Source organism: Erythrolamprus reginae, chromosome 1 (assembly GCF_031021105.1).
Source record: "Erythrolamprus reginae isolate rEryReg1 chromosome 1, rEryReg1.hap1, whole genome shotgun sequence".
NCBI lineage: Eukaryota > Metazoa > Chordata > Lepidosauria > Squamata > Dipsadidae > Erythrolamprus > Erythrolamprus reginae.
Genome location: NC_091950.1, coordinates 308,852,472 through 308,875,540, shown reverse-complemented (window position 1 = coordinate 308,875,540; position 23,069 = coordinate 308,852,472). Strand labels below are relative to the sequence as shown.

The window sequence follows — 23,069 nt, the reverse complement described above, 5'->3', positions numbered from 1 at the left end:
TGTACTTTTTGATATGTTTTGAGCTGCCTCGAATCCAACAATGAATAAAAATGTCAAATCCAGTTGAGCATCTGGCTGACTATTCAGCAAACAATAATAATTATTTGTCAATCCAACCTGCGTTTGCATAATAGGTTTTTTCCCCCTGATAGTAGGCCAAAAGGCCAGAAACCAGCAAGACATGTTGTAGATCACAAGACTGTAGAATGCCACAAATGCTCATAAACTGCTAGTTGGTAGTGGACAAAATCTGGTGACCACAACTTTCAGAACAGCAGAACCAGATTGTAACTAACTTTTGTGGGGACTTTTTAAAAAAAGTGTTATTAATTTTCTATTGTTTACATTTTGTTAGTGCTTAATAAACATTGTGTTGTCTGGGTTATTTTATTTGCTTATCAGTAATCCACCCCATCTTTCCAATCACTAGTTCCATGTTTGATAATATTCTGTGTCTTATTTCTGTTTAACCTCCAATGTAAGTCTGTCCATTTCTGCACAACCCAATATGTTCCTAATTATCTCTTCATCTCGTGGTACTTCTTCATTTTTCCAATATTGTCCAAATTCAATCCTGTTAATACATGCAATATTAAACATATATATTGCTTATCAATTTTTTTCTGGTGCTATACCTAATATAAAAAGTTCAGGTTTAAAATCTACATGTTTTCCTATCATCTTTTCTAACCACTTATGTATTTTTGCCCAAAAATGTTTTGCTTTAACACAGGTCCACCACATATGGTAATATGTGCCCATTTTTTTGCTTACATTTTCAACATTTGCTAGACATATCCTTAATCATTTTAGCTAATGTAGCAGGTAGCAAGTACCATCTATAAAATATTTTATATACATTTTCTTTATAAGAAGTTGTCATTGTTGATTTATAGTTTCTTTCCCATAAGTTTTGCCATTTCTCTAATTCTATATTATATCCATTTTGGGGGGTAATGGGACTTTAAGTGGACACTAAGTGGACACTAAGTGACTGGCCATTAAATAAGAACTATTTGTATCAAATAGGTAATATCAGGTTTTTAAAAAGATTAGAACAAATATAATAACAGAGAAGATACATTCCGTATCATCCCAATTTAAATCCTCCATTAATCTAGACATTCTATGCACCTCACAAAGCTGATGGCTTTTAATGAAATTTGAGAAGCTCAATGCACCATAGGGTGGAGTAAAAGGCAATGATAGTGATTTTCCTATGGAGTAGGTGTGGTCTGTAGCTTTTAAAAGTAGCTTCCCCATTCTGGGATGTCTAGAAGCATGACACTGCAGTCCAGCATGGGAGATAATTTCCTGAGAAAACCCTTCTTCTGTCTCACTCTCCTCCTTCTTGCCATGGAGGTCCCCAGTCCAGCTCACCTGCAAACACAATCCCAAGGTTCTGAAAATATTTTCCCTCCACTCTGGCATTTAGTGCCTGAAAACTTTGAAGATTATTCCATGCAAAATGACAAGATTGTCATTAAAGGCTGGAATTACTTAGAGAGAATGGGAATGTATAAGATCTTGCTCAAATCTTCAGCTAAATATTTCAGTCAACTTGGACCTAACAATTTCAACAATATCTTATGGGGATTGCCATTACAGCATGGCTGGCAATACGGTACAGGTAGGAACAATTTCTTTTACTCTAATATTAGAATTGCTAAGAACAAAGTTAGGTTGATTCTATGCCATGACAAAGATGACAGTTTTCTGTTTCAAACTGTTAAACTGTTTGTAAGTTTGAAGGGAAAATACAGATGATTTTAGACCATGAAGTAATAGAATTAATAGAATAGAATAATGAAGGAATAGAATAGAATAGATGTCCTTCCTGTCAACAACAACAACACATGAGCACCCAACAGATACAAACTCAAAGTAAACCACTCTAAACTTGACTGCAGGGAATATGACTTTAATAACCGAGTACTTGATGCATGAAACTCACTACCAGACTCTGTATATCATCACCTAATCTCCAAAACTTGACCCTTAGACTATCCACTGTTGAGCTCTCCCGATTCCTAAGAGGTCAGTAAGGGGCGTGCATAAATGCACCAGAGTGCCTTCCGTCCCCTGTCCTAATGTTTCTCTTTTACTAGTATCATGTCTATAAATATTATTATATCTCTGTATACCACCAATACATACTTGACAAAACAAAATAAATAAAAATAAAATTCATTAGCCAAATGATAAACTGGATTGGCCAATGTCTGAGAAATTGCAATCTTTGATAGGAACATTGAAACAATCACTGTTTGTTTTTGATAGTCTAATCCAGGGATCGGCAAACTGCGGCTCGTGAGCCACGTGTGGCTCTTTGGCCCCTTGAGTGTGGCTCAGTATTTGGTTTTTTTGGAAGGAATGGTGGGTGGCAGTCAAAGCTTAGACATTACTCTGATTGCATCAAGCAGAGAAAGTTCTGAAAGTTCTTGCAAAATAATCATGATATGGTGTTCTAGAATAAATCATTGTTTATTTTCTGTGGATCTTTGCAGGTTTGGAAGTAGAACCCGTGTTTTATTTTAAGATACATTTTTAGTAAGGCTTTTTGAATAGCTCAGTGCTGAGGATTTTCTAAAAGAAAATTGAGAGTTTCACAAGACTCTGTCGGTTGCTCTTGCCAAAGAACTACTAGCTTGAACCATAAGCAATCCACTGATTTTTTTAAAAAACCTAAGAATTTGTTCAATCTAAAGCCATCTTTTTTGGCAGCAAGATCATGCTCTCCTTTGGTGGTAGGTAGAGGCACAGCCTGGTAAATATTGACTCTAATTGTTCGCTAATTAGATCTGATCCAAGCACTGAAAGAGCCATAGCAAAATGCGAAGGACACTCTCTCCCATTGCAGTTTCCCCTTGAAAAGGCTCCTGTGCATTCTTAAAATGTGCGTTCAGAAGGAGAGAGAGAGAGAGAAAAGGGTTTTCTGGTTCCCAGTTCTCTCTCTTATGACTGGCTGGGTAGGTGTGGGTAGATGTCATGTGGGAGAGAGAGATGTCGAGTTGGCCAGGCCTATCCAGTGGTTTAATCAAAGAAAAGAGATACTTATTTACTTATTTAATCAAATTTATAGGCCACCCTTCTCCAAGCGGACTCAAGGCAGCATACAACAATAAGAAAATACAATAATAAAAAACGATTTAAAAATCCTCGTTATATATATTCATACAATATTCATTCAGTGCTACTGGCCGGAACAGAGTATAACACTCAACATCCCCTGGCCAGCAGGCCATGTCGTGTTTTTATGACCTTTTGGAAAGCCACGAGCTGTGTGAATCGCTGAGGGGAGTTGGTTCCAGAGGACTGGGGCTGCTACACAGAAGTCTCTTCCCTGTGGCCCTGCCATTTGACATTGTTGCCTGACAGGATCCAGAGAAGGCCAACTCTGTGGGGTCTGAATGGTCGCTGGGACATGTGACACAGATCACGGTTCCGTAAGTAATCTGTTCCTAAGCCATGTAAGCAGGGGTGGACAGCAGGTAGGATGGGGTGGAACACAGTTCCACTGGCGGAAATGAAGATGCATGTGCAGCTCTAGCTGATTGGTGGCTGTCACTTCCTGGATTACTGGTCTTGTCTCATCTCTCCTTTTTCCCCCTGCTGCTGCTGCTGCATCTGCGTTCCTTCCTTTTTTCCTGTTTCCTCCTTCCTGGCCTCAGACTACCTTCCCTCTCTCCTGCCTGGCTGCCCACCAGCCTCACACATCAACCTCCCGCTTGAGGTGCAAGCAGAAGGAATGGGTGGAAGTGGCAAAGGCTGCATTTATGCTTCTGGCAGCACCCATTCGCCTAGCTACCCAGCCTGAGGCGGGGAGGTGACCCAGGAAGGAGAGCCCGAGAAACACGAAGCAAATTGTCACCCCATCAAGTGACACTCATAAGGTTGTAAGTCAAGGACTTAACAATTCACTTGAACAATGATGATCGTTCAAGTCACTCCCACCAGATTACATGGCCGGCAATCACTTCTACTCAGTCACATGACCATTAAGCCACACACACACAGAAATAAGCCACACCCACAGTGTGGCAGTAAAAATTTTGGCTGCCCATTGCTGCATGTAATGCTTTATAGCTAATAAGTAACACCTTGAATTATATTTGGAGACCAATCGGAAGTCAGTTTGGCTTGCAGAGTGATGGAGTGAACATGGATGAATCTAGGAACACCCACAATGGTGTGCACGGCTCCATTCTGGACAAGCTGAAGTCTCTAAACGTTCTTCAAGAGTAGCCCCATGTAGAATGCATTGCAGTAATCGAGCCTTGGGGTGATGAGGGTGTGAGTGACTGTGGGAAGATATCCCTTTCCAAATAGGGCTGCAACTGGTGGACCAGGCGAACCTGTGCAGAAATCCCCCTAGCCACAGCTGAAAGATGTTATTCTAGCCTCAGCTGTGGATCAAGGACTCCAAATTGCAGATCTTCTCTAAAGGTGTCAAGATTCACCACCACCACCACCACCCCGGGGTAATGGATGGACAGATGGACTTGTCCTTGGGAGGCAGGACCCATAGCCACTCCATCTTATCGGGGTTGAGTTTGAGCCTGTTAACACCCATCCAGACCCTCACAGCCTCCAGGCACATCACTTCCACAGCTTCACATTAGACATTTTAAATGGGAACACCGCATGAATAAATAAGGAAATAACAGTTACAAAGGTTAATGTTTTCTTCCTTGTTTCTTAAGCACAGAGCAGTCATTCTTGTACCTGATAGCTATTAGCCTTCTTTCATATTTAATTAAAATAAAAAATTTAATTAAAATTCTGTAAACTAAACAGTAACTTCCATCATCACTTGCTTTAATTTCTCCAATGGTTTTGGTCACCAGTAAATGATTTTTTTTGTTTCAAGTTTTTTATTTCATTTTCCGTAAATGTCTCAAAATTTGGTTATATCATTAAATTGGGGGGTCCCAGGGACTGAGATAGTTTCATTTGTTGCCCTCTCTTAGCCTTTAATTTAAATTTTTGTAAAAATATGTTTATTGGTTATATACATTAAAAACAGGGTACAGAAAAGTAAAGGGAATATATATACAGTGTTCCCTCGATTTTCGCAGGTTCGAACTTCGCGGAAAGTCTATACCACGGTTTTTCAAAAATATTAATTAAAAAATATTTTGCGGGGTTTTTCCCTATACCATGGTTTTTCCCACCCGATGACATCATATGTCATCGCCAAACTTTCGTCTGTCTTTAATAAATATTTTTTTAAATAAACTTTAATAAATAAGCATGGTGAGTAATAATCTGAATGGTTGCTAAGGGAATGTAAAATTGCAATTTAGGGGTTTAAAGTGTTACAGGAAGGCTTGTGATACTGTTCATAGCCAAAAATAGTGTATTTACTTCCGCATCTCTACTTCACGGAAATTCAACTTTCGCAGGTGGTCTCGGAACGCATCCCCCGCGAAAAGCGAGGGAACACTGTAATGTACATTCTAGCAATTATAGTTTGCTTATATAGCATGTGTGATTGGGGAAGGAGAGGGAAAGAAAGGGAAAGGGATTTAGAAAGAAGGGAAAGAAATACAAGAGGAAAATAGAACAAGAAAAGAGTAGTAAGAAGAGTGGGGGGGGGCAGCGTTGGAGCTGGGGCTTCTATGTTTTGCGGCCTGTGGTTTAAGCATATAGGTGGTATAGATTTTCCTGAAGTTTTATCCATATGTATTTGACATAGTTGCTAGTGCCATCATTTATCAGTGATTTATGAGTTTGTTCATTCAGTTTCTTTGTAGTTCAAAGTTTGTGTCGATCGATGTTTCCATTTTATCGTTTCAATTTGGTATTATGATTCATGTCGTTGTTTACTGGTTTTACACGTTGTTTTAGTTGGACATTTTTCTTGATGTATAATTTTTAAGTAATTTCTTTTTTTTAACCAATGGTACCATTTGTCCCTTGCTTTGTAGAAATCTGTCTCATCCTTGTTTTGCAGTTCCGTTGTTAGCTTGGACATTTCTGCACATTCCATTATTTTAATCAAAAGAGATAAAACAGTTGGGTGTTTTTCCTGTTTCCAGTATTGTGCGTATAGAATCCTTGCGGCTGTAATAATGTGAATTATAATATATGTTTTCTTTATAAAAAAATTGTCTTATGATTCCTAATAAAAATAGTTCGGGTTTTGCATGGATGGTCCGGGAGGTGATTTATTCTAGAATAATTTTGATTTTATACCAATATTTTTGGGTGGTTTCACATGTCCACCATTTTCAAGTTTTTTATTTCATTTTATTTATTTATTTATTTATTATTTGGATTTGTATGCCGCCCCTCTCCGAAGACTCGGGGCGGCTCACAACAAGTGTAAAACAAATCATAAATAATTCAATTAATTAAAATTTCCATAAATGTCTCAAAATTTGGTTATATCATTAAATTGGGGGTCCCAGGGACTGAGATAGTTTCATCTGTTGCCCTCTCTTAGCCTTTAATTTAATTTTTTAAATTTTTTAAAATAATAATTTTGTTTTATATAGTTTCTTATATAACTCCAAAATCAGATTTTTTGTGAAAAGGATGGAAATATAAACTGGATGAACAAACAAATAAATAAAAATAGTGATAAATAAATAAAAACAGTATGAATCTGATGAGCAAATAAATAAAAACTACAATACTTATTTTTCTCTTCCAAAAAGGCTGTGCAATATTGGTGTTTCATTTTCTTCCAGGCAGATTAGCAGATCCCTTAAATGCTACAGGGTGTGGCCACAAGGATGGAGACAATCTATGCATATCTGCATTCAGCTGGTGGGGTTGTAAGTATATAATCTTGTTTGGGAATTACTTATTTTTATACTTGACAGGGAAAACTCCTAACTCGTAACAATTGCATTAAAATATGAATTCTTCAATTGTATTGATGTCGTATAAAATTGATAAGATTTGCCAAGTGCTAAAATTTCCACCATGATCACTATCAAATCTTACAGCAGGGCTCTGCAAACTTGGCAAGTTTAAGACTTGTGGACTTGGACTCTGCCTGGCTGAGGAATTCTGGGAGCTGAAATCCACTAGACTTAAAGTTGCCAAATTTGGACATCCCTGCCTTTTAGAATTGATCAATAAAAATCTTCTACCACAAGCTTCCAGAGTCTGAAATGATTGCACATAAACAGATGGGCTGTAAACAACACATATGCTAATTACTTTTATGGAAGTATTTTATTCAAAAAGTAATCTCTCATTTCCATTCTTCATTTTTGCAGAATCATTGCATCAATTATCATATTCTTCTGCAGGTTTGTGTGATCTCCTAAATAGCCACCCACAAAATAACATTGTAGAAATAATTTTGCTAATAACTCTTTAATACGTTCGAATTCCTATATGGAATATTTTCTCAAAAGCAGAGTAATGGAAATAATACAGTAATAGATGAAGGGCAATACATAGAATAAATTGGCAAAGTCAGAAAAAAAAAGAAACAAATTTCTGAATAAATAAAATATTGCCAAAATATGTAACAGAACTGATTTTAAAATATGTCTTATCTAATAGTTCCATGGGAATAGCCCAGAAGGTACTTCTCGTAGTCAGATAATTATCTCCAAACAAGACTGATACAAAAAGGTATTGCAGTTAATAATTAACACTGACTTGTGATATGAATTCCAGTTAGTGCCTAATCTTCAATGACATTAGAGTTGTGCTCAAATACATTTCATAACTAAAGATTTCTGAAAAAGTCATCATGAGATTCCAATTAAAATTTAATAAACTCTCAATATTCTACCAATTAAAGTTAATCAGATACTGTGTTGTCTATTATTCTGATATCATTTACATATATATTTTTTAATTTGATTTCTTTGTTGCCCAGAAAAATTCCTCTATGTAAATCAGGCCATGCCACAATGCTGGGGGAGCATTCCCCTAGCCATATATTTGAACAAATTAGGATTTGGTTTAGGCCTTGTTTAGTGACTGTTCATAGCTATGATACTAATGAAAAGTAACTATTACCAGTCCTCACATTTATAAGGACTTGCATATCTGTAAAGCAAAGAACAGCTGAAGTAAGAACATCAGCATGACCAGATTTTAAGATTGGGAAAGAGGAACACCATTGAGTGGAGGAGATGGGGGCGCTAAAAGAAGTTTAGCTCCAAAAAATTAGCAAAACATTTTCTCTCTCTCTCTCTCTCTCTCTCTCTCCCTCTTTCTTTCTTTCTCTCTTCCTCCATCCCTCTCTCTTTTTTCTTCCTCCTTGTCTCTTTCTCTCTCCCTTCTTCCCTCCCTCTCGCTCTTGCTCTCTCTCTTCCTTTCTCTCCTTTTCTCTCTCTCTTCCTTCCTCCCTTTCTCTCTCTCTCTCTCTCTCTCTCTCTCTCTATTGCTTTCTTTCTCTCTCTTGTGCTCTTTCTCTCTCTTGCTCTCTCTCTTTCTCTTTCCCCCTCTTGTGCTCTCTCTCTCTTGCTCTCTCTCTCTTTCTTGCTCTCCCTCTCTTTTTCTCTCTCTCTCTCTCTCCCTCTCTCTCTCTTTCACTCTCTGTCTCTTGCTCTCTCTGTCTCTTTCTCTCTCTCTCTTGCTTGCTTTCTCTCTCTCTTTCTCTCTCTCTCTTTCTCACTCTTTCTCTTTCTCTCTCTCTTTCTCTCACTTTTTCTCTCTCTCTCTTGCTCGCTCTCTCTTTTTCTCTTGCTCTCTGTGTCTCTTCCTCTCTCTCTCTCTCTCTCCCCATCAATGACAGAGCATGTTTAGTCTCTCAACTCATGGTGCTGGGCCAAAGGCCCATCGGGGAGGAAAAATACTGGGCCAAGATGGACCCACCTTTATTCATCAGGCGAGCTGGGTTTTCCTGACCAGCGCAAATGCTGCTCCATCCCTCTGCCTGCCTCCAAGCACAGCAGACAAGCAGAAAAGGAAAGGGAAGCACAGCTATCGGAGGAGGAGGGGGTGAACACCTGGGTTGTGCTTCCCTTTCCTTTTCCTCTCCTTTGCTGTCACTGCTAGCGAGCCCTCCTGCCTGGGTGGCTCAGCCACACAGAGGAATTCGCTCAATGGCTGGGGCCCCAGGAAGGTGTTCAGCCAGGTGTGAGGAGCGAGCAAAAGTGGAAGAGAAAGAAAAGGGGAAGCGAGCAAATAAAAAAAATAAAGGAAGGAAAATAAGAGAGGGGGGAAGGCAGGAAGGGGTGACGGGGTGGGGTTTGCTGGTGAGCAGAACCAAGCTAGGGACAGAATGGGTGATACGAGTCCAACACTTCGGCCATGCCACCCGATGCGCAGGTCCAGCAATTTCCACCCGGCAGCTTCTTTCAAAAAATTGGGACTTTTTAAAAATGCCCCGGGATGCAGACCAAATTGCTAAAAAGTGTGACTGTCTCGTGAAAACCGGGACGCCTGGTCACCTTACCTTAACAATTACTTCAATTAATAGCTACATTGCTAGTTCCAATTGTAGAAGCTAAATGAAAACTACTTGAATTTTTCCACTAAGCTTTTTTTTCTTTGACTAATATTTTTAATATATACTCACTTTTTAAAATTGTCCTAGGTATGAATTACTACTTGGCAGCTATTCCCTTTCTTGGGGCACTGGATAGTGACTTATTTGAACAGCTACCAAATGCAATAGAATTAATTCCACCAGAGGAGCAAAGAGAACTTTTCTGTCACAGCATTGCTGAATGTAATATCCAGGTGCCAAAAGTCATGTCTGGCTGGAGGGATTTTTTCAAGGTATATCTGTTGATTGTTTTAGATCTATATGGATATCTTTCTAGTATACACTTCTTTTTTCCTAAATAATCCATGCAAGTGCTGTACACATCATAGGGGGGGAAACACCTTCTAATTTTAGGGGAAAGCTGTAATTTTTCTTCATATTTGGTGGTGTAGATAGATGTCTATATATCAGGGGGGTCAAATGGATGAAATTCAAAACATTTCCCTACTGGTTTTGTGGGAGAAAAGCCCCAGAGAGAGCATGTAGGGCTGCAGGGCTTTCTGAACAAGTGAGACAGGGAACAAGAATGCTGGTGAGACCACATTTGGAGTACTGTGTTCAGTTCTGGAGACCTCACCTACAAAAAGATATTGACAAAATTGAACGGGTCCAAAGATGGGCTACAAGAATGGTAGAAGGTCTTAAGCATAAAACTTATCAGGAAAGACTTAATGAACTCAATCTGTATAGTCTGGAGGACAGAAGGGAAAGGGGGGACATGATCAAAACATTTAAATATGTTAAAGGGTTAAATAAGGTCCAGGAGGGAAGTGTTTTTAATAGGAAAGTGAACACAAGAACAAGGGGACACAATCTGAAGTTAATTGGGGGAAAGATCAAAAGCAACATGAGAAAATATTATTTTACTGAAAGAGTAGTAGATCCTTGGAACAAACTTCCAGCAGGCGTGGTAGATAAATCCACAGTAACTGAATTTAAACATGTCTGGGATAAACATATATCCATCCTAAGATAAAATACAGAAAATAGTATAAGGGCAGACTAGATGGACCATGAGGTCTTTTTCTGCCGTTCTATGTTTCTAAGAAGAATGGGCACACACACACAGAGACACACACACACACAAACACACAGGTACACACAGAGGGAGGCTGGCAGATGACTGAGCATCTTGGCGACGGCTGAATTGAGTCAAATGTGTCTCACCCCCCTCGCTGCTTGATTGGTGGGCAACAACAGGCAGCTACTTCTGCCCAGAGAGAGAGGGAGGGAGAAAGAGAGAGGGGGAGGGAGGGAGAGATGCCAGGGGTGAGTGGGGCAAGGAATGGGCTCCAAGAGGAGGAGGGGATCCAATCTCTCTCATTGTGAAGTGCGCTTATGCTCTGTTTCAAGGCATTGTGAGAGCAGCAGGCAGGCCTTGGATTCGGTCTCCCACCACCATCCCACACCAAAGGAAAGCCAGCCTGGCTTCTCCTTCCCTCCTACCTTTCCCCCTTCTCCCCATCAGTCCTACTTCAGGACAGAGAAATGTGCTGTATTGGAGCATGTTGGCCAGAAGAAGTGAGTGATGACCAGGCAAGTGAGCAGGCATGGGCTCGGCCATGGGCTTGGCAAATGTATTTAAATCGTCCCTACTGGCTTGCCCAAGCTGCGGTGAACCAGCCAAATTTCACCCCTGATGTCAAATTTGTATCATCATGTTGTCATCATGTGATATATCATGACTTCCCCCCCTTGGCTAAAACAGGGATGGGTGCGGCCAGCATGTGGTGCATCCGGCCTATGAGCCACCTCTGCTATATATGAACTAAATTTAGAGTTCAGTAATGTGCCAGAGTTTACACTCGAAGGCCAGAGGAGGTCAAGATAAAGGAATGACCTAGCCTAAGACAAAGTCTTTTGAAGTCTTTGTCAAGTACATATTTGTCAAGTACATATTGGTAATATGCATAGATATAACAATGTTTATATACATAAGATGGGTATTGGTAAGAGGGAACATTAGGACAGGGATGGTAGGCATTCTGTTGCACTTATGCACACCCCTTACTGATCCCTTAGGAGTCGGGTGCGGTCAACAGTGGACAGTCTAAGTTGCTTGAGACATAATCTTATATAGTTATCTGGCAGGAATTTGAGTCTGCTAATCCTAGTGAAGCGGACAAGTCCTTGGAGCTGTGGGTCTGACCATCTGCATTTTAGATTTGTGTCTTTCCTGATTGGCTAAAACCAGTGAAGGGTTGCTGGCTCCCACTGCTTCTGGTGTGCTCTGTGCGCCGCTCTGTGTCTCGGGCAAACGCCTGAGCAAGATTTTGCTTCTGCGCATAAGCAAAACCTCATGAAGGGATATGAACACTCGTGAGATTTTGGTCTTTTTTTGCTTCAGTACATTCCCAAGGCAAAAAATCGTCAAAAATCATCGAAATCTCACATAGCCACATGTCCTCTCGCAAGTTTTGCTTCCTGCACCTGCACGGAAGACAAATCCCACTCCGACATGCCCGACTGCCTCCAGTCAGCTGGAGCTGTGCACACACTGCCATTTTCCCTACCGGAATACCCATCCCCCCCACATCCAGGTAGGAACACAATACTGGTTAAAACTTCCCAAAAGATTATGGATGGTGAGTGGTTAAGCTTATGAAGTGATTAATGCTCCCTTGAAGCATTGACCTCTTTTTAAGAAGCTGTTATTGCACACAATAGAATGGAACAATTATTGACCACTTTCAAACCTTCCTTTTTTGGGGGAAGGCTTTTGAAAGATTGTGGTCAACTCAAACTCCAGAGAGCCCTAAAAGTTTCTGGTGATGTTTCGATGAGGTCCCACTCGTCATCTTCAGGCTGGTGCTTTTGTCCTTGTTCTAGGGCAAACACAGTGAGACCTGAGCTGCCTTCCCCCTATAAATATTGGTGGGTGGGTGTGGAGTGCTGGCTCAGCAGCTGCAAGCTGTATCAAAACTTCCTGGTGAGTCAGTGGAGTAACACCTTGGGTCATTGATGTAATTGATGTACATTAGTTACATTGATGTAATTGATGTACATCAGATACACTGTACATCATTTACATCAACGACCCCAGGTGTTACCCCACTGACTCGCCAGGAAGTTTCAACGCAGCTTACAGCTGCTGAGCCAGCACTCCACACCCACACACCAGTATTTATAGAGGGAAGGAAGCTCAGGTCTCGCTGTGTTCACAGTATGGAGCTGTATACAAGTCTAAGTACTGTTGCCCTTGCTATTATTTTCATTAATTAAAACAGTTCATTTCAAAATCTACGCTAGCTCCATCACTTTTTCCATCCATTCTTCATTGTGGGAATTGACATGATCTTTCCATATATAAAATTATTGCTGCAACATAGGTGAGCAGATGGAAAGTTTGGGAAGGGGCAGGATGTGGATATTATGTTTTGTTTGTAACAACTGTGGCAACTTGTCCAAGGGATAAAACTGTGTTGGGTGCACAGTTGACAACCGTGTTGAGTATCCTCTGAAATTGAACCATGATGACCAATTAGCCTGTTATAAATCCTTTGGGATGCCTAGAGTTTCAACTATTGCTGCTTGGGGCAGAATCTGGTCATGTGATCTGAGTGAATTTGTGCGGGTGACTCCTGGGGAAATGCACTGGGTTCTATGCACTGTCAGCTCATGCCCCCTTCATGGGTCACAAAAGCAGGCAGTGAAGTGTCCTGTTATTAGATCCATGTTCTAATAGTGACTTCCTTGACAGAGTTGCTGGGGTTTCATAGGGTCAGGCCTTGTTAAAAATTGGATGACAGACATCTGGGGAATTTTAAAGTAATAGGTTAGACCAGGGGTCTTCAACCTTGTTAACTTTAAGACTTGTGGACTTCAACTCCCAGAATTTCTCAGCCAGCTTTGGGAGTTGAAGTCCACATGTCTTAAAGTTGTCAAGGTTGGAGACCCCTGGGCTAGACTGAAAGGATAACTTACATCCACCCACTCACCCACACTGTATCTTGATTTTCAAAAAAGTTTGAGGTAAGCTGATATGGGGGTTATCTATTATCTATCTATTTATAGCTATGAATAATTGAGTAGTTTACTTATTCTATGGTACCTATATCTACATTACTTATCTTTCTATGTATTTGTTTTTAGTATCTCCTATCTACTGCACCAAACTCTGAAACAGCCACAAGTCTTGTTTTCTCAGAAGATGAAGCCCTGGGTTATATGTGGAAAGCTCATACTCTCTCTGTTGATTCTGCATTTCAGAAGTGTAAAACAAGGTAAGAAGTACCAATGAAGGGTAATATTTGTAGCTCAGGGTTGAAATGAGGAGTCCTTTGTCTTCTCTGAGCTTAATAGTTTTCTTGCAAACATTTCATTACCCATATTATGTAACATCATCAATGCCAATGATGATGTCAGTTGGCACTGATAATGTTATCTAGTTTGGATAATGGGTGTGACTGACTTTTAATCAATTGGGGATGTTTTAGATAGTTATGTAATTTTATATTATTTTGGATTAATCTTATTGTAAATTACTGTTTTTATATGTTGTAAGCCGCCCCGAGTCTTTGGAGAGGGGTGGCGTAAAAATCCAATAAATGAATGAATGAATAAATGAATGAATGAATGAATGAATAAATAAATGAATGAATGAACGAACAAACAAACAAACAAACAAACAAACAAACAAACAAATCAACAACCAAGTTTAGAGACCCCTTAAGGTTAGGAGTTTATCAAAAGAATCATGAGACTCTGATATGAGAAATAGTTCTTCTTAACTTAATTTAGAACTTTCCTTACCATAGAATCAGTAACTCTGAACAGGCATAACTGCCTATTGTGGTAGGATTCTTTTATGTTCTGCCCATAATTTCTTCTAAGATCCTTAACCAAAAAAATCCAGATAATATCATGAGTTGTTTTAATTTTTTTCCTGTGGTTGGTGGCAAGTATAAATTGTTGTTAGATGTAACAAGTAGGATTTGCAAGAGTCTGCTATTATAGCCATTCTGAATAAAAATGTTTTCCTGTGGAATTGATTTCTTTGTCTATCTAGTGAGGCTGACAGTAGACAACTTACTATCAACAAGTATTGATATCCATGGGACGATCTTGGTAGCTCACTGGGCATATTTGTAGTTAAACTTAACTATGAGTAATGATATCATGTGATTCTTCACAATACTGTAGGAAAAAATTATTTTTGGTTGGTTAGTATCATCATTGTGTTACTCCAAAGCATACAGTTTGGCTCAGGAGGTGCAAGTCAATTACAATTAAAAATATCTCAGCAACCTCTCTCAGATTTGGTATTATAAGTATTATTCAAATATTTATGATTTTCATTTCCCTACTTACATTTCAGTCTCTCATACCTCAGTGGACCTGAAAGCAGTTTTGCAGAGGCCTGGTCTTCTGCAGTTCATTTCCTTGAAGCCATGCGTTTTCCTACAACTTTTAATATTACAAGTAATTTCCAGACTGGATTACCACCTCGAATACTTTTGGAAGGAGACAAACCCTTCATTGATGACTTCACAATTCAGCAAAATACAGTGCTTCTCCTTCTTGAGACTCTTTATACCACAAATAAGAATACAGGTAGGAGCTTGAGACCAATTTTATTTTATTTTATTTTTATTTATTTTGTCCAAAACATAATAAAGGTTACAGAGGATATACTCATAGTAAGATATATCAATGAAAGAACAGATGAAAAGATAAGGGAATAAAATATATCAATGAAAGAGAGAGAATATATAAAGAATATAAAGAGATATAGGAGAGACAATGGGACAGGGAACGGAAGGCACGCTGGTGCACTTATGCGTGCCCCTTACTGGCCTCTTAGGAATCAATACATGAAACATATTTAATTAGATGCATAGAGAAGACACTTGCATGTGGCAATGTTTCCATTTCCAAATCCTGCTGAAGCATTTTGAAGCCAATTATCTAATTGTCTCTATTCTGCCTAATCTTGGAACCCCAAAAGCAGTTGGGGGACACCATGAACCAATGAACTCTCCCTCCAGCCAAACAATGGAAGATTTATTTATTTATTATTTATTAATCAAATTTGTATGCTGCCCCTCTCCGCAGACTCGGGGCAGCTAACAACAGTAATAAAACCATATAAACAAATCTGATATTTAAGCTAATTTTAAAATGAAAACCCAATTTAAGAGACCAATCATACATACAGACATACCATACATAAATTTTTTATAAGCCTAGGGGAAGGGAATATCTCAATTCCCCCATGCCTGATGACAGAAGTGGGTTTTAAGGAGCTTACGAAAGGCAAGGAGGCTGGGGGCAACTTTGATATTTGGGGGGAGTTGGTTCCAGAGGGCCGGGGCCGCCACAGAGAAGGCTCTTCCCCTGGGTCCCGCCAAATGGCATTGTTTAGTTGATGGGATCCGGAGAAGGCCAACTTTGTGGGACCTAACTGGTCGCTGGGATTCATGCGGCAGAAGGCGGTCCCGGAGGTATTCTGGTCTGATGCCATGAAGGGCTTTATAGGTCATAACCAACACTTTGAATTGTGACCGGAAACCAATTGTGAGATTATCATTCAGACTGTGCCATTCTCCCTGAGCTAAAGAAACCACTGGAATAATTAATGTTCCCAACCAGACAGGAAAAGAAAAATTCCTAATGTCCCCCTACTCCAATTTTCAGAACATATTTTGTAAGAAACTTTGACCTAGGAGTATCTAGGAGTGGAAAAATGAGGTGCCTGTCAAAGCCTCATTTTTTCTGCACATAAATTCCTACTGAAAATTGTGACAATGCTTCATATTATAGTTTTGCATTCAGACACTTGGCCTAAGAACTGCAAGCATCATTTTAGATTTAGATTACAATAAGGTGCCTTTAATTGTAAAGTGCGTTAATCCTTATTTTAGCCCAGTGACGATGAGACAAGGAGAGGCAAAAGTTGCACACATGCTGTATAAAAAAAATCAAGCCTGGTATGATTTTTATAATTATGAAGCTGGCTAAGAGAGTTAATACTTGATCAGATTACTGAAATGTACTAGCAATTTTTACTTCATGCAGGATAGGTAGACTGAAATGAAAAGTTCTCAAAAATAGAAGACCAGCTACTTCCCAAGTCCTGTGACTCTCCATACTCATACATTGCCAAATACAAACTTTTCAATCTGATTTGTGCTGCAATCAGGCCATAAAGAAACTGGCTTAGCCGGACTGAGAAAAATGCTATAAAGCTACAACATTGACAAGGGTATGGGACTGGATACAACTAAAAAATAAGAGATTGTTAAGATTGGAAGGCCATGGATGGCACACCATACTTTGGGAAGAGAAACACAAGGTTCATTAGTACTTCCAGAGATTCGATTCTGCCTGCCTGCCTGCCTGCCTGCCTGCCTGCCTGCCTGCCTGCCTGCCTGCCTGCCTGCCTGCCTGCCTGCCTGCCTGCCTGCCTATCTATCTATCTATCTATCTATCTATCTATCTATCTATCTATCTATCTATCTATCTATCTATCTATCTATCTATCTGATTTCTATGCTTTTCTTCTCTTGGGACTCAGGGCAGCTCACTATAAACAATATACAAAACGTGAAAAAAATCTAATATTAAAATTCACTAAAAACATCTCTATACTAAAACACATAGAAATCTAAATTCTAAAAACTCCTATAACCAATCACCCTATCATTCTCCGAGTAATTTAATTCATTAGATTTGTATGCCGTTTGAGTCTCCGGAGAGGGACAGCATACAAATCTAATAAATTAAATTAAATTAAATTACTTCTTCATTCATAGGCCAGGATCAAATTATTAAATTATTAGATGAGCGCTGATAGATGGGTGGATCAAAATTAAGCAACAAAATTATATGCCAATCCCAAACTGGGTATCAACTTTGGAAATGTATATACACCCAAAACTTACGCAACTAGGAAAAGTAATGACATGCAGACACATATTAGATGAGAAGAAAATTGATGTCAAGGAAAAACTTACATGAATGGTGGGCATATTTGCAATTACAATCAAGATACAAGAAAGACAAAAAAGATCTGGATATAAAAATAGAGTCGACAGAATTAGATAAAATATTATTAAAAACAGAAGACAAAGTGATTTTTAAAATATGCCATTACCTTCCAGAACAAGCGTTACTGTATATGAGGAACAAGTTAAAGAACTTATGATATCATGGAGCAGCAATTTTGGGCACAGCATTGATTTATATACTTGGCAAGAACTATAGAATAGGAACAGGAAATTCACCTTAGCCACCTCATATACGGAAAATCTTTATAAGATTTTGTACAGGTGGCATTTCTCACCTACGATTCCTAAATTAGCTAAAATGGTTCAAATCTCTCACCGATGTGTTGGAAAAGCAAAATAATACCAGGGACTTACCAGGGGCATGTGGTGGGAATGCTCAAAAGCTCACAAATTTTGGAACAAAATAAAATAATGGCTAGAAGAAATATTGATGTTAAAGATAGAACTAAAACCTGAAGCCTTTTTATTGGGTATTACCATAGATAAATACGATAAGGGAACAATATATTTGATGTTACATATTTTGATTGCTGCTAAATTGGCTTTTGCACAAAAATGAAAAAAAAAAACCCAAAGAAATTCCTGCAGAGGAAGAGATACTGTATAAAATGCCATCTTGTGTGGAAATGGACAGACTCACGATGAAACTGAAAGATAAACATGAATCAGAATACTTTGAAATCTGGGATAAATTATATTATTGATGAGAATCAAAGATGAATGCTGGGATTATGATTTAACAATATGTGGGAGATGTATATTCCTTCATGCTGACTGTTTCTCTCTTTTTTTCCACCTGTCTCAGCATTAGAGCCTCCTCTAGAGAGCTAGATATTCACACAATGTATCCAAAGTAGGATAATCTGAGACTGGTCATTGTGTCTCAAGTGAATACTCTTGTTTGATAACCAATGTTGTCAAATGTTGGATACAATTAGTCATTGTTTTCTTGACTATCCATAGTATTCTTAGGAGTCTTCTCTGTTGGATTTCTATGTGATTTATGGTTTTAAGTGATCTTCCTCATTTCATCCAGCAGAGTCTCTTCATAGCAGAACCATGCTATAATGTATATTGGGTACACAAATACAATGACTCCAATATAAAATTTATGCTCTTTGTTTCTTCTTTTCTCAATGAGCTGGTTTTATATTTACACAAATAAACAACTTGACAGTATAACTATATTTCTCTCAACATCTGCTCTCTATGATGCAGATTCACCAACAGTCAGCATAGGAATCCCAAGAATTCTATCTTCCAACTGCCAAAACTGATTTACATACCAATATGCAAATTAGCTCTCTCGAAACATTCTATTTCCTTTTTCCATGCTATGTGCTAACATACTCTAAAGTTCAGAAATGTCAATACCTTTCCTATTCTATTCTCAAAAGGTCCAACTTTCACTTCCATAGAGCGTCACAGAGAATGCCATCGCTTGCATTATTCTGATCTTTGTAGATATAAGCTTTCCTGGTTGCACTACCAAGTGCTAGTGCATATTTCTTGAGGAATAGAGGTAATTGGGTGTAATGTTTTAAAAACACTGATACAGCTAGATAAATTTCATTTTTGCTGCTTTGTAAAGCATCTCAAACAAAACAACAGTAAGTCTGATCTGGTATAGAGTTATCCTATTTTATACAAGGCTTTCTTTGCCTGTGTGTGCAATTTTCTTGGCAAGGTTTTCAGAAGTGGTTTGTCCTTCTTAGATCTGAGAGACAGTGACTGGCTCTAACTGGCTTTGTGCCTAAGGCAGAACTAGACGTCACAGTCTCCCTGTTTCTAATCTGATGCTATAAACACTACCTCAAACTGGCTCTGTTTTATAGATGATAGGTTAGAAGAAACTGGAACACTTAATTACTGAAAAGCCTGTTTGTTTGGTCTTTTCAAACCTTTTTACCCAAAACAAAATGAAATAATTGAATTAAGCAAAAACCTGCATGCTATAACTAAAACATCAATACAAACCCACAGCATTAGAGAATGAAAAGGGATATTCAATGGTTGGAAATTCAGAGGCTTGATTATTATGGAGATGCCCACCTGGTAACCAGGGATGGGTTCTAACTTAACTCACTACCGGTTCGCTTCCTCCTGCACTGTGTGATCGTACGTGTGCTTTGTACATGCATTTACAGTGTGAAACAATCAGAAGAAATTCAAAAAGAGAGAGCTGAAAACGAGATGGCGACATGTGTGCAGTGCTGAAAACTCAGTTTCTGCACATGTGCAGAAGAAAAAAACTGTAAAAATATCAAAATATATTCAAAAAATGTTTTTGAAAAGATGGTGGCACCCACAGACTGGCGCCAACCAATCCGGTTCCGTGGCATCATCATGATGTCACTCGTGGTTTGCTGCAGGTTTGGGTGAGCCGGTCCTAACTGGGAAGAACCCACCTCTGCTGGTAACTCAAAGGACACGATCAAGGCTTCCTCTGGAATTATTATTTTTTATCGTGGTGGAAATAGCTACGGTAATGAGATATAGTGTGTTTCAAAAAACTTTTATTATTTTATACAGCAATAGCTGCCAATGCTCTCAAGTTTGAACTTTCAGATTTCAAGACTGATGCCGGCCTTCCTAGTGAACCATATAGAAAACACAACTAGATGACTAATTCTACTTTATTGTAAGGCTACATTGACAAAATTGTGCAAGTCTGAAAATACAAACTGTCTGCTTACCACTTTTAACTGCTAGACTCATTTGGATGGGTCCTTGCTAAATTTCTTTCATTGACTGTTAAGCAATTGCAATGCATTGCCTTTCTGGTCTGATCGCTTCTTAAGCAGCATTTCCTTTCCCCTTGCGTCAAGGTTATTTATGCACCCATTACACCTAGTCATGATAATCGAAAACTGATTATGGATGCTCCATCCTTTGTACATAATTCATACAAGTGTACTGTAAATAAGGGCAGAGATTGACATAGGTTTCTGTAGTTATCCACAATAATATCAAAGTAATCTGCATTGTGATGCAGCGGAAGCCCAAACTTCTGTATTTATGCTGTAAGATTTTGTGCAAATACACAAAAGGCAAAATATAAATTACTTTATCAGGTCCCCCCCATATGTAATAGTAGGGGGGGGGAAACAAGCTAAAAGTAGCATTCTTAATTGCCCTGCAATAATTCCATTGTTCCATAGAAGAGGATACAATTCTTTTGAATCTCATTTAGAACTTCCGTCTATATGCTTGCTCAAATTAATCTTAAAAGTGTTTAAATTGTTGCTTCCTGGTAAAGGGGTTTCTTGTTTAAAGTGGTGGATAGGAACTATAGATAGTTTCCTTGCAAAGATTAATTTAGTTGGGTTAAAAGATAGCAGCTCTCTACATGACATAGAGAAAAACTCTGGAATGAATACCTCCCGCACTCCCTGTTGCTCTAAGTATTGATTTTATCCTGGTGAATAATTTAGATTTAGAAAAATAGATTAGGAGTGGAGACAACACTTCTGTTAGTTTTGCTAGCTCTCTCTTAGAGAAGTTGGATATGTTAACTTTTCTTTTGCACCCAAATCAATTAATTGTGGTTAATTTATGATGCAAAAGCTTTTACAGTAAGATTGATAAACTATTCTACTCCACAGAACTTGAATTCATTCTCTCTCTGGATATTTAAGCTGTATTTTTAAAATTTGAGGTTCTTTAGCTGAAATAGTACAAATTTGAAAACTGAAATTACATTTGAGAAAGCAGAATTACCATTTCCCCCTGTGGTTTTCAACTGTTTTAAGGTGTTGCAGACTTCCTTGTGCTGCAAAGTACCTTTTGAAGATCAACTCTGAAGAATGCTACTATTAATTACTGATATCTGAAAAGAAAAAGTCAATTGGGTAGTTTATTTCATCTTTCTGCAAGTTCACAATTAGAAATATGTGATGATGCATTTATCATCTGAGCTTGATAGGAATGTGATATAAAATTAAATAAAAAACAAATTATCCTTAAATTGTAGCCATAAGCACATGTTTTTGGTGTATGATATAACTCTAATTAAATTGGCATTGTGTTCCACAAATACGTCTCACAGAATAATTAATATTGGTTTTAACAGCTAATATTGTTGCTTCAATTCTCTTTCATAAATATTTTAAGTATCACTTGATTTTTAAATAGTTTCCACTGAAATGAAAAGGAAATAAATATATAATTTTTATTTGTGCTTGTTTTTTTCAGGGAATGTTCTACTGCTTTTATGGGAAAAAGCCATGTCCACTGAAAAAGCAAGACGCCTTGCTCGAAGTTTTATTGAAAAGCTCGTTTCCGTTTAGTGAAATAACTTGGCTTTACTCAACATAAATAAATAATTTCATGATTTACCCAATGCTGTGTCACTTTGTGGATTTTCTGGACTATGTTTGGATGAGGTTGCTTGGCTTCCTCATTTGAGGATTTTGCATTCTTCTTGCACTAAAACCCTGACTGGCCTAAAGCATCTTCAGATTCTGGAATTCTCAGTGAAGGTCTTTGAAGAAAGGCCAAAGAAAGCTACACTTATGCAACTATTTTACTCTGAGTAGTTATGGGGTAACAGCTTAAATTGCAGTGAAAGGCCAAGATGCATATATCTTATAATTTACTCCCTTCTGTTTGGTTCCATATTGGAAAACTTCACCATTGTCATGAATACATTTTTAAAAGTAAACAAAGAAATAAGTCTAACTGCATTATGGCATTTTATGTGCCATATCTTTCAGAGTATAAGATGCTCTGAAATATAAGATGTACCTACTATTTTGGGAGAGGAAAACAGGAAAAGAAATCTGTCTCTACCTCTGCCTCCCAGAAATTTGCTTCCTTGCAGCAAACAGCAAACAACCTGTTTCAGTTTCACTTTCAGTGTCAACAAGCCTGGTAAACACAAGGAAAAAAATCTGCTTCTGCCTCCCTACTCTCTGAAACAGCTGATGGTCAGGAGGCTGATCCAACCAACAATCACCTGCTTCAGCTAATCAGGCTGTGTTGAAGATGAAACTGGAACAGGCTATTTGCTGTTTGCTGAAAGCAGTTAAATTGCTGGGAGGCAGAGGCCAAAGGATGGGTGTGGGTGGGTGGGGGCTATATTTGGTGTATAAGATGCACCCAAATTTTTACCCTCTTTTGGGGGGGAGTGAGTCTTATACTCTAAAAAATACGGTATTTATTTACTAGTTTGCATACAAGCCCAATATAACGAAAAACATAATATATAAGCTATATATATTAAAATACTTCAGGTATTATATCCATCTTGTACAAGATCTACTTTGCAAAAGGGATCAAAAAGTATTTCAGACTCTCCAGACTCTATTGGCATGCTGGAAAAATTGTATCTTACCATCATCATAGTCAGAAGGTATCTGACAGAGGGGTTCGGGAGCGGGGAAGTGACTATATTCCATTGTCCTTGCAGATGGTATTCCTCTGAGAGTAGATGATCCTCAAATTTACGTTTGTCCCAATAAGCACCTTGAATTCTTTTATGAGACAAAGTAGTAAGAAGTATAGCTATCAAAGCCATAGAATTACATAAACTGAATGGCACCCATTACTACCTGAGTGGCATTATGGACCATCACAAGCTTTATATAGGACAT

The 23,069-nt window shown here is 38.5% G+C and overlaps 1 protein-coding gene across 1 annotated transcript; it reads left to right on the top strand.

Annotated features, from left to right (window-relative positions):
* The first annotated feature begins 1,281 nt into the window (after nt 1–1,281).
* C1H6orf58 (chromosome 1 C6orf58 homolog) lies at nt 1,282–21,817 on the top strand. Its single transcript, XM_070733479.1, has 6 exons — nt 1,282–1,630; nt 6,696–6,782; nt 9,515–9,699; nt 13,559–13,689; nt 14,784–15,019; nt 21,670–21,817. The coding sequence occupies exons 1-6, from the start codon at nt 1,282–1,284 to the stop codon at nt 21,762–21,764; spliced, it is 1,083 nt and encodes a 360-aa protein (XP_070589580.1). The 3' UTR covers nt 21,765–21,817.
* Nucleotides 21,818–23,069: the final 1,252 nt, after the last annotated feature.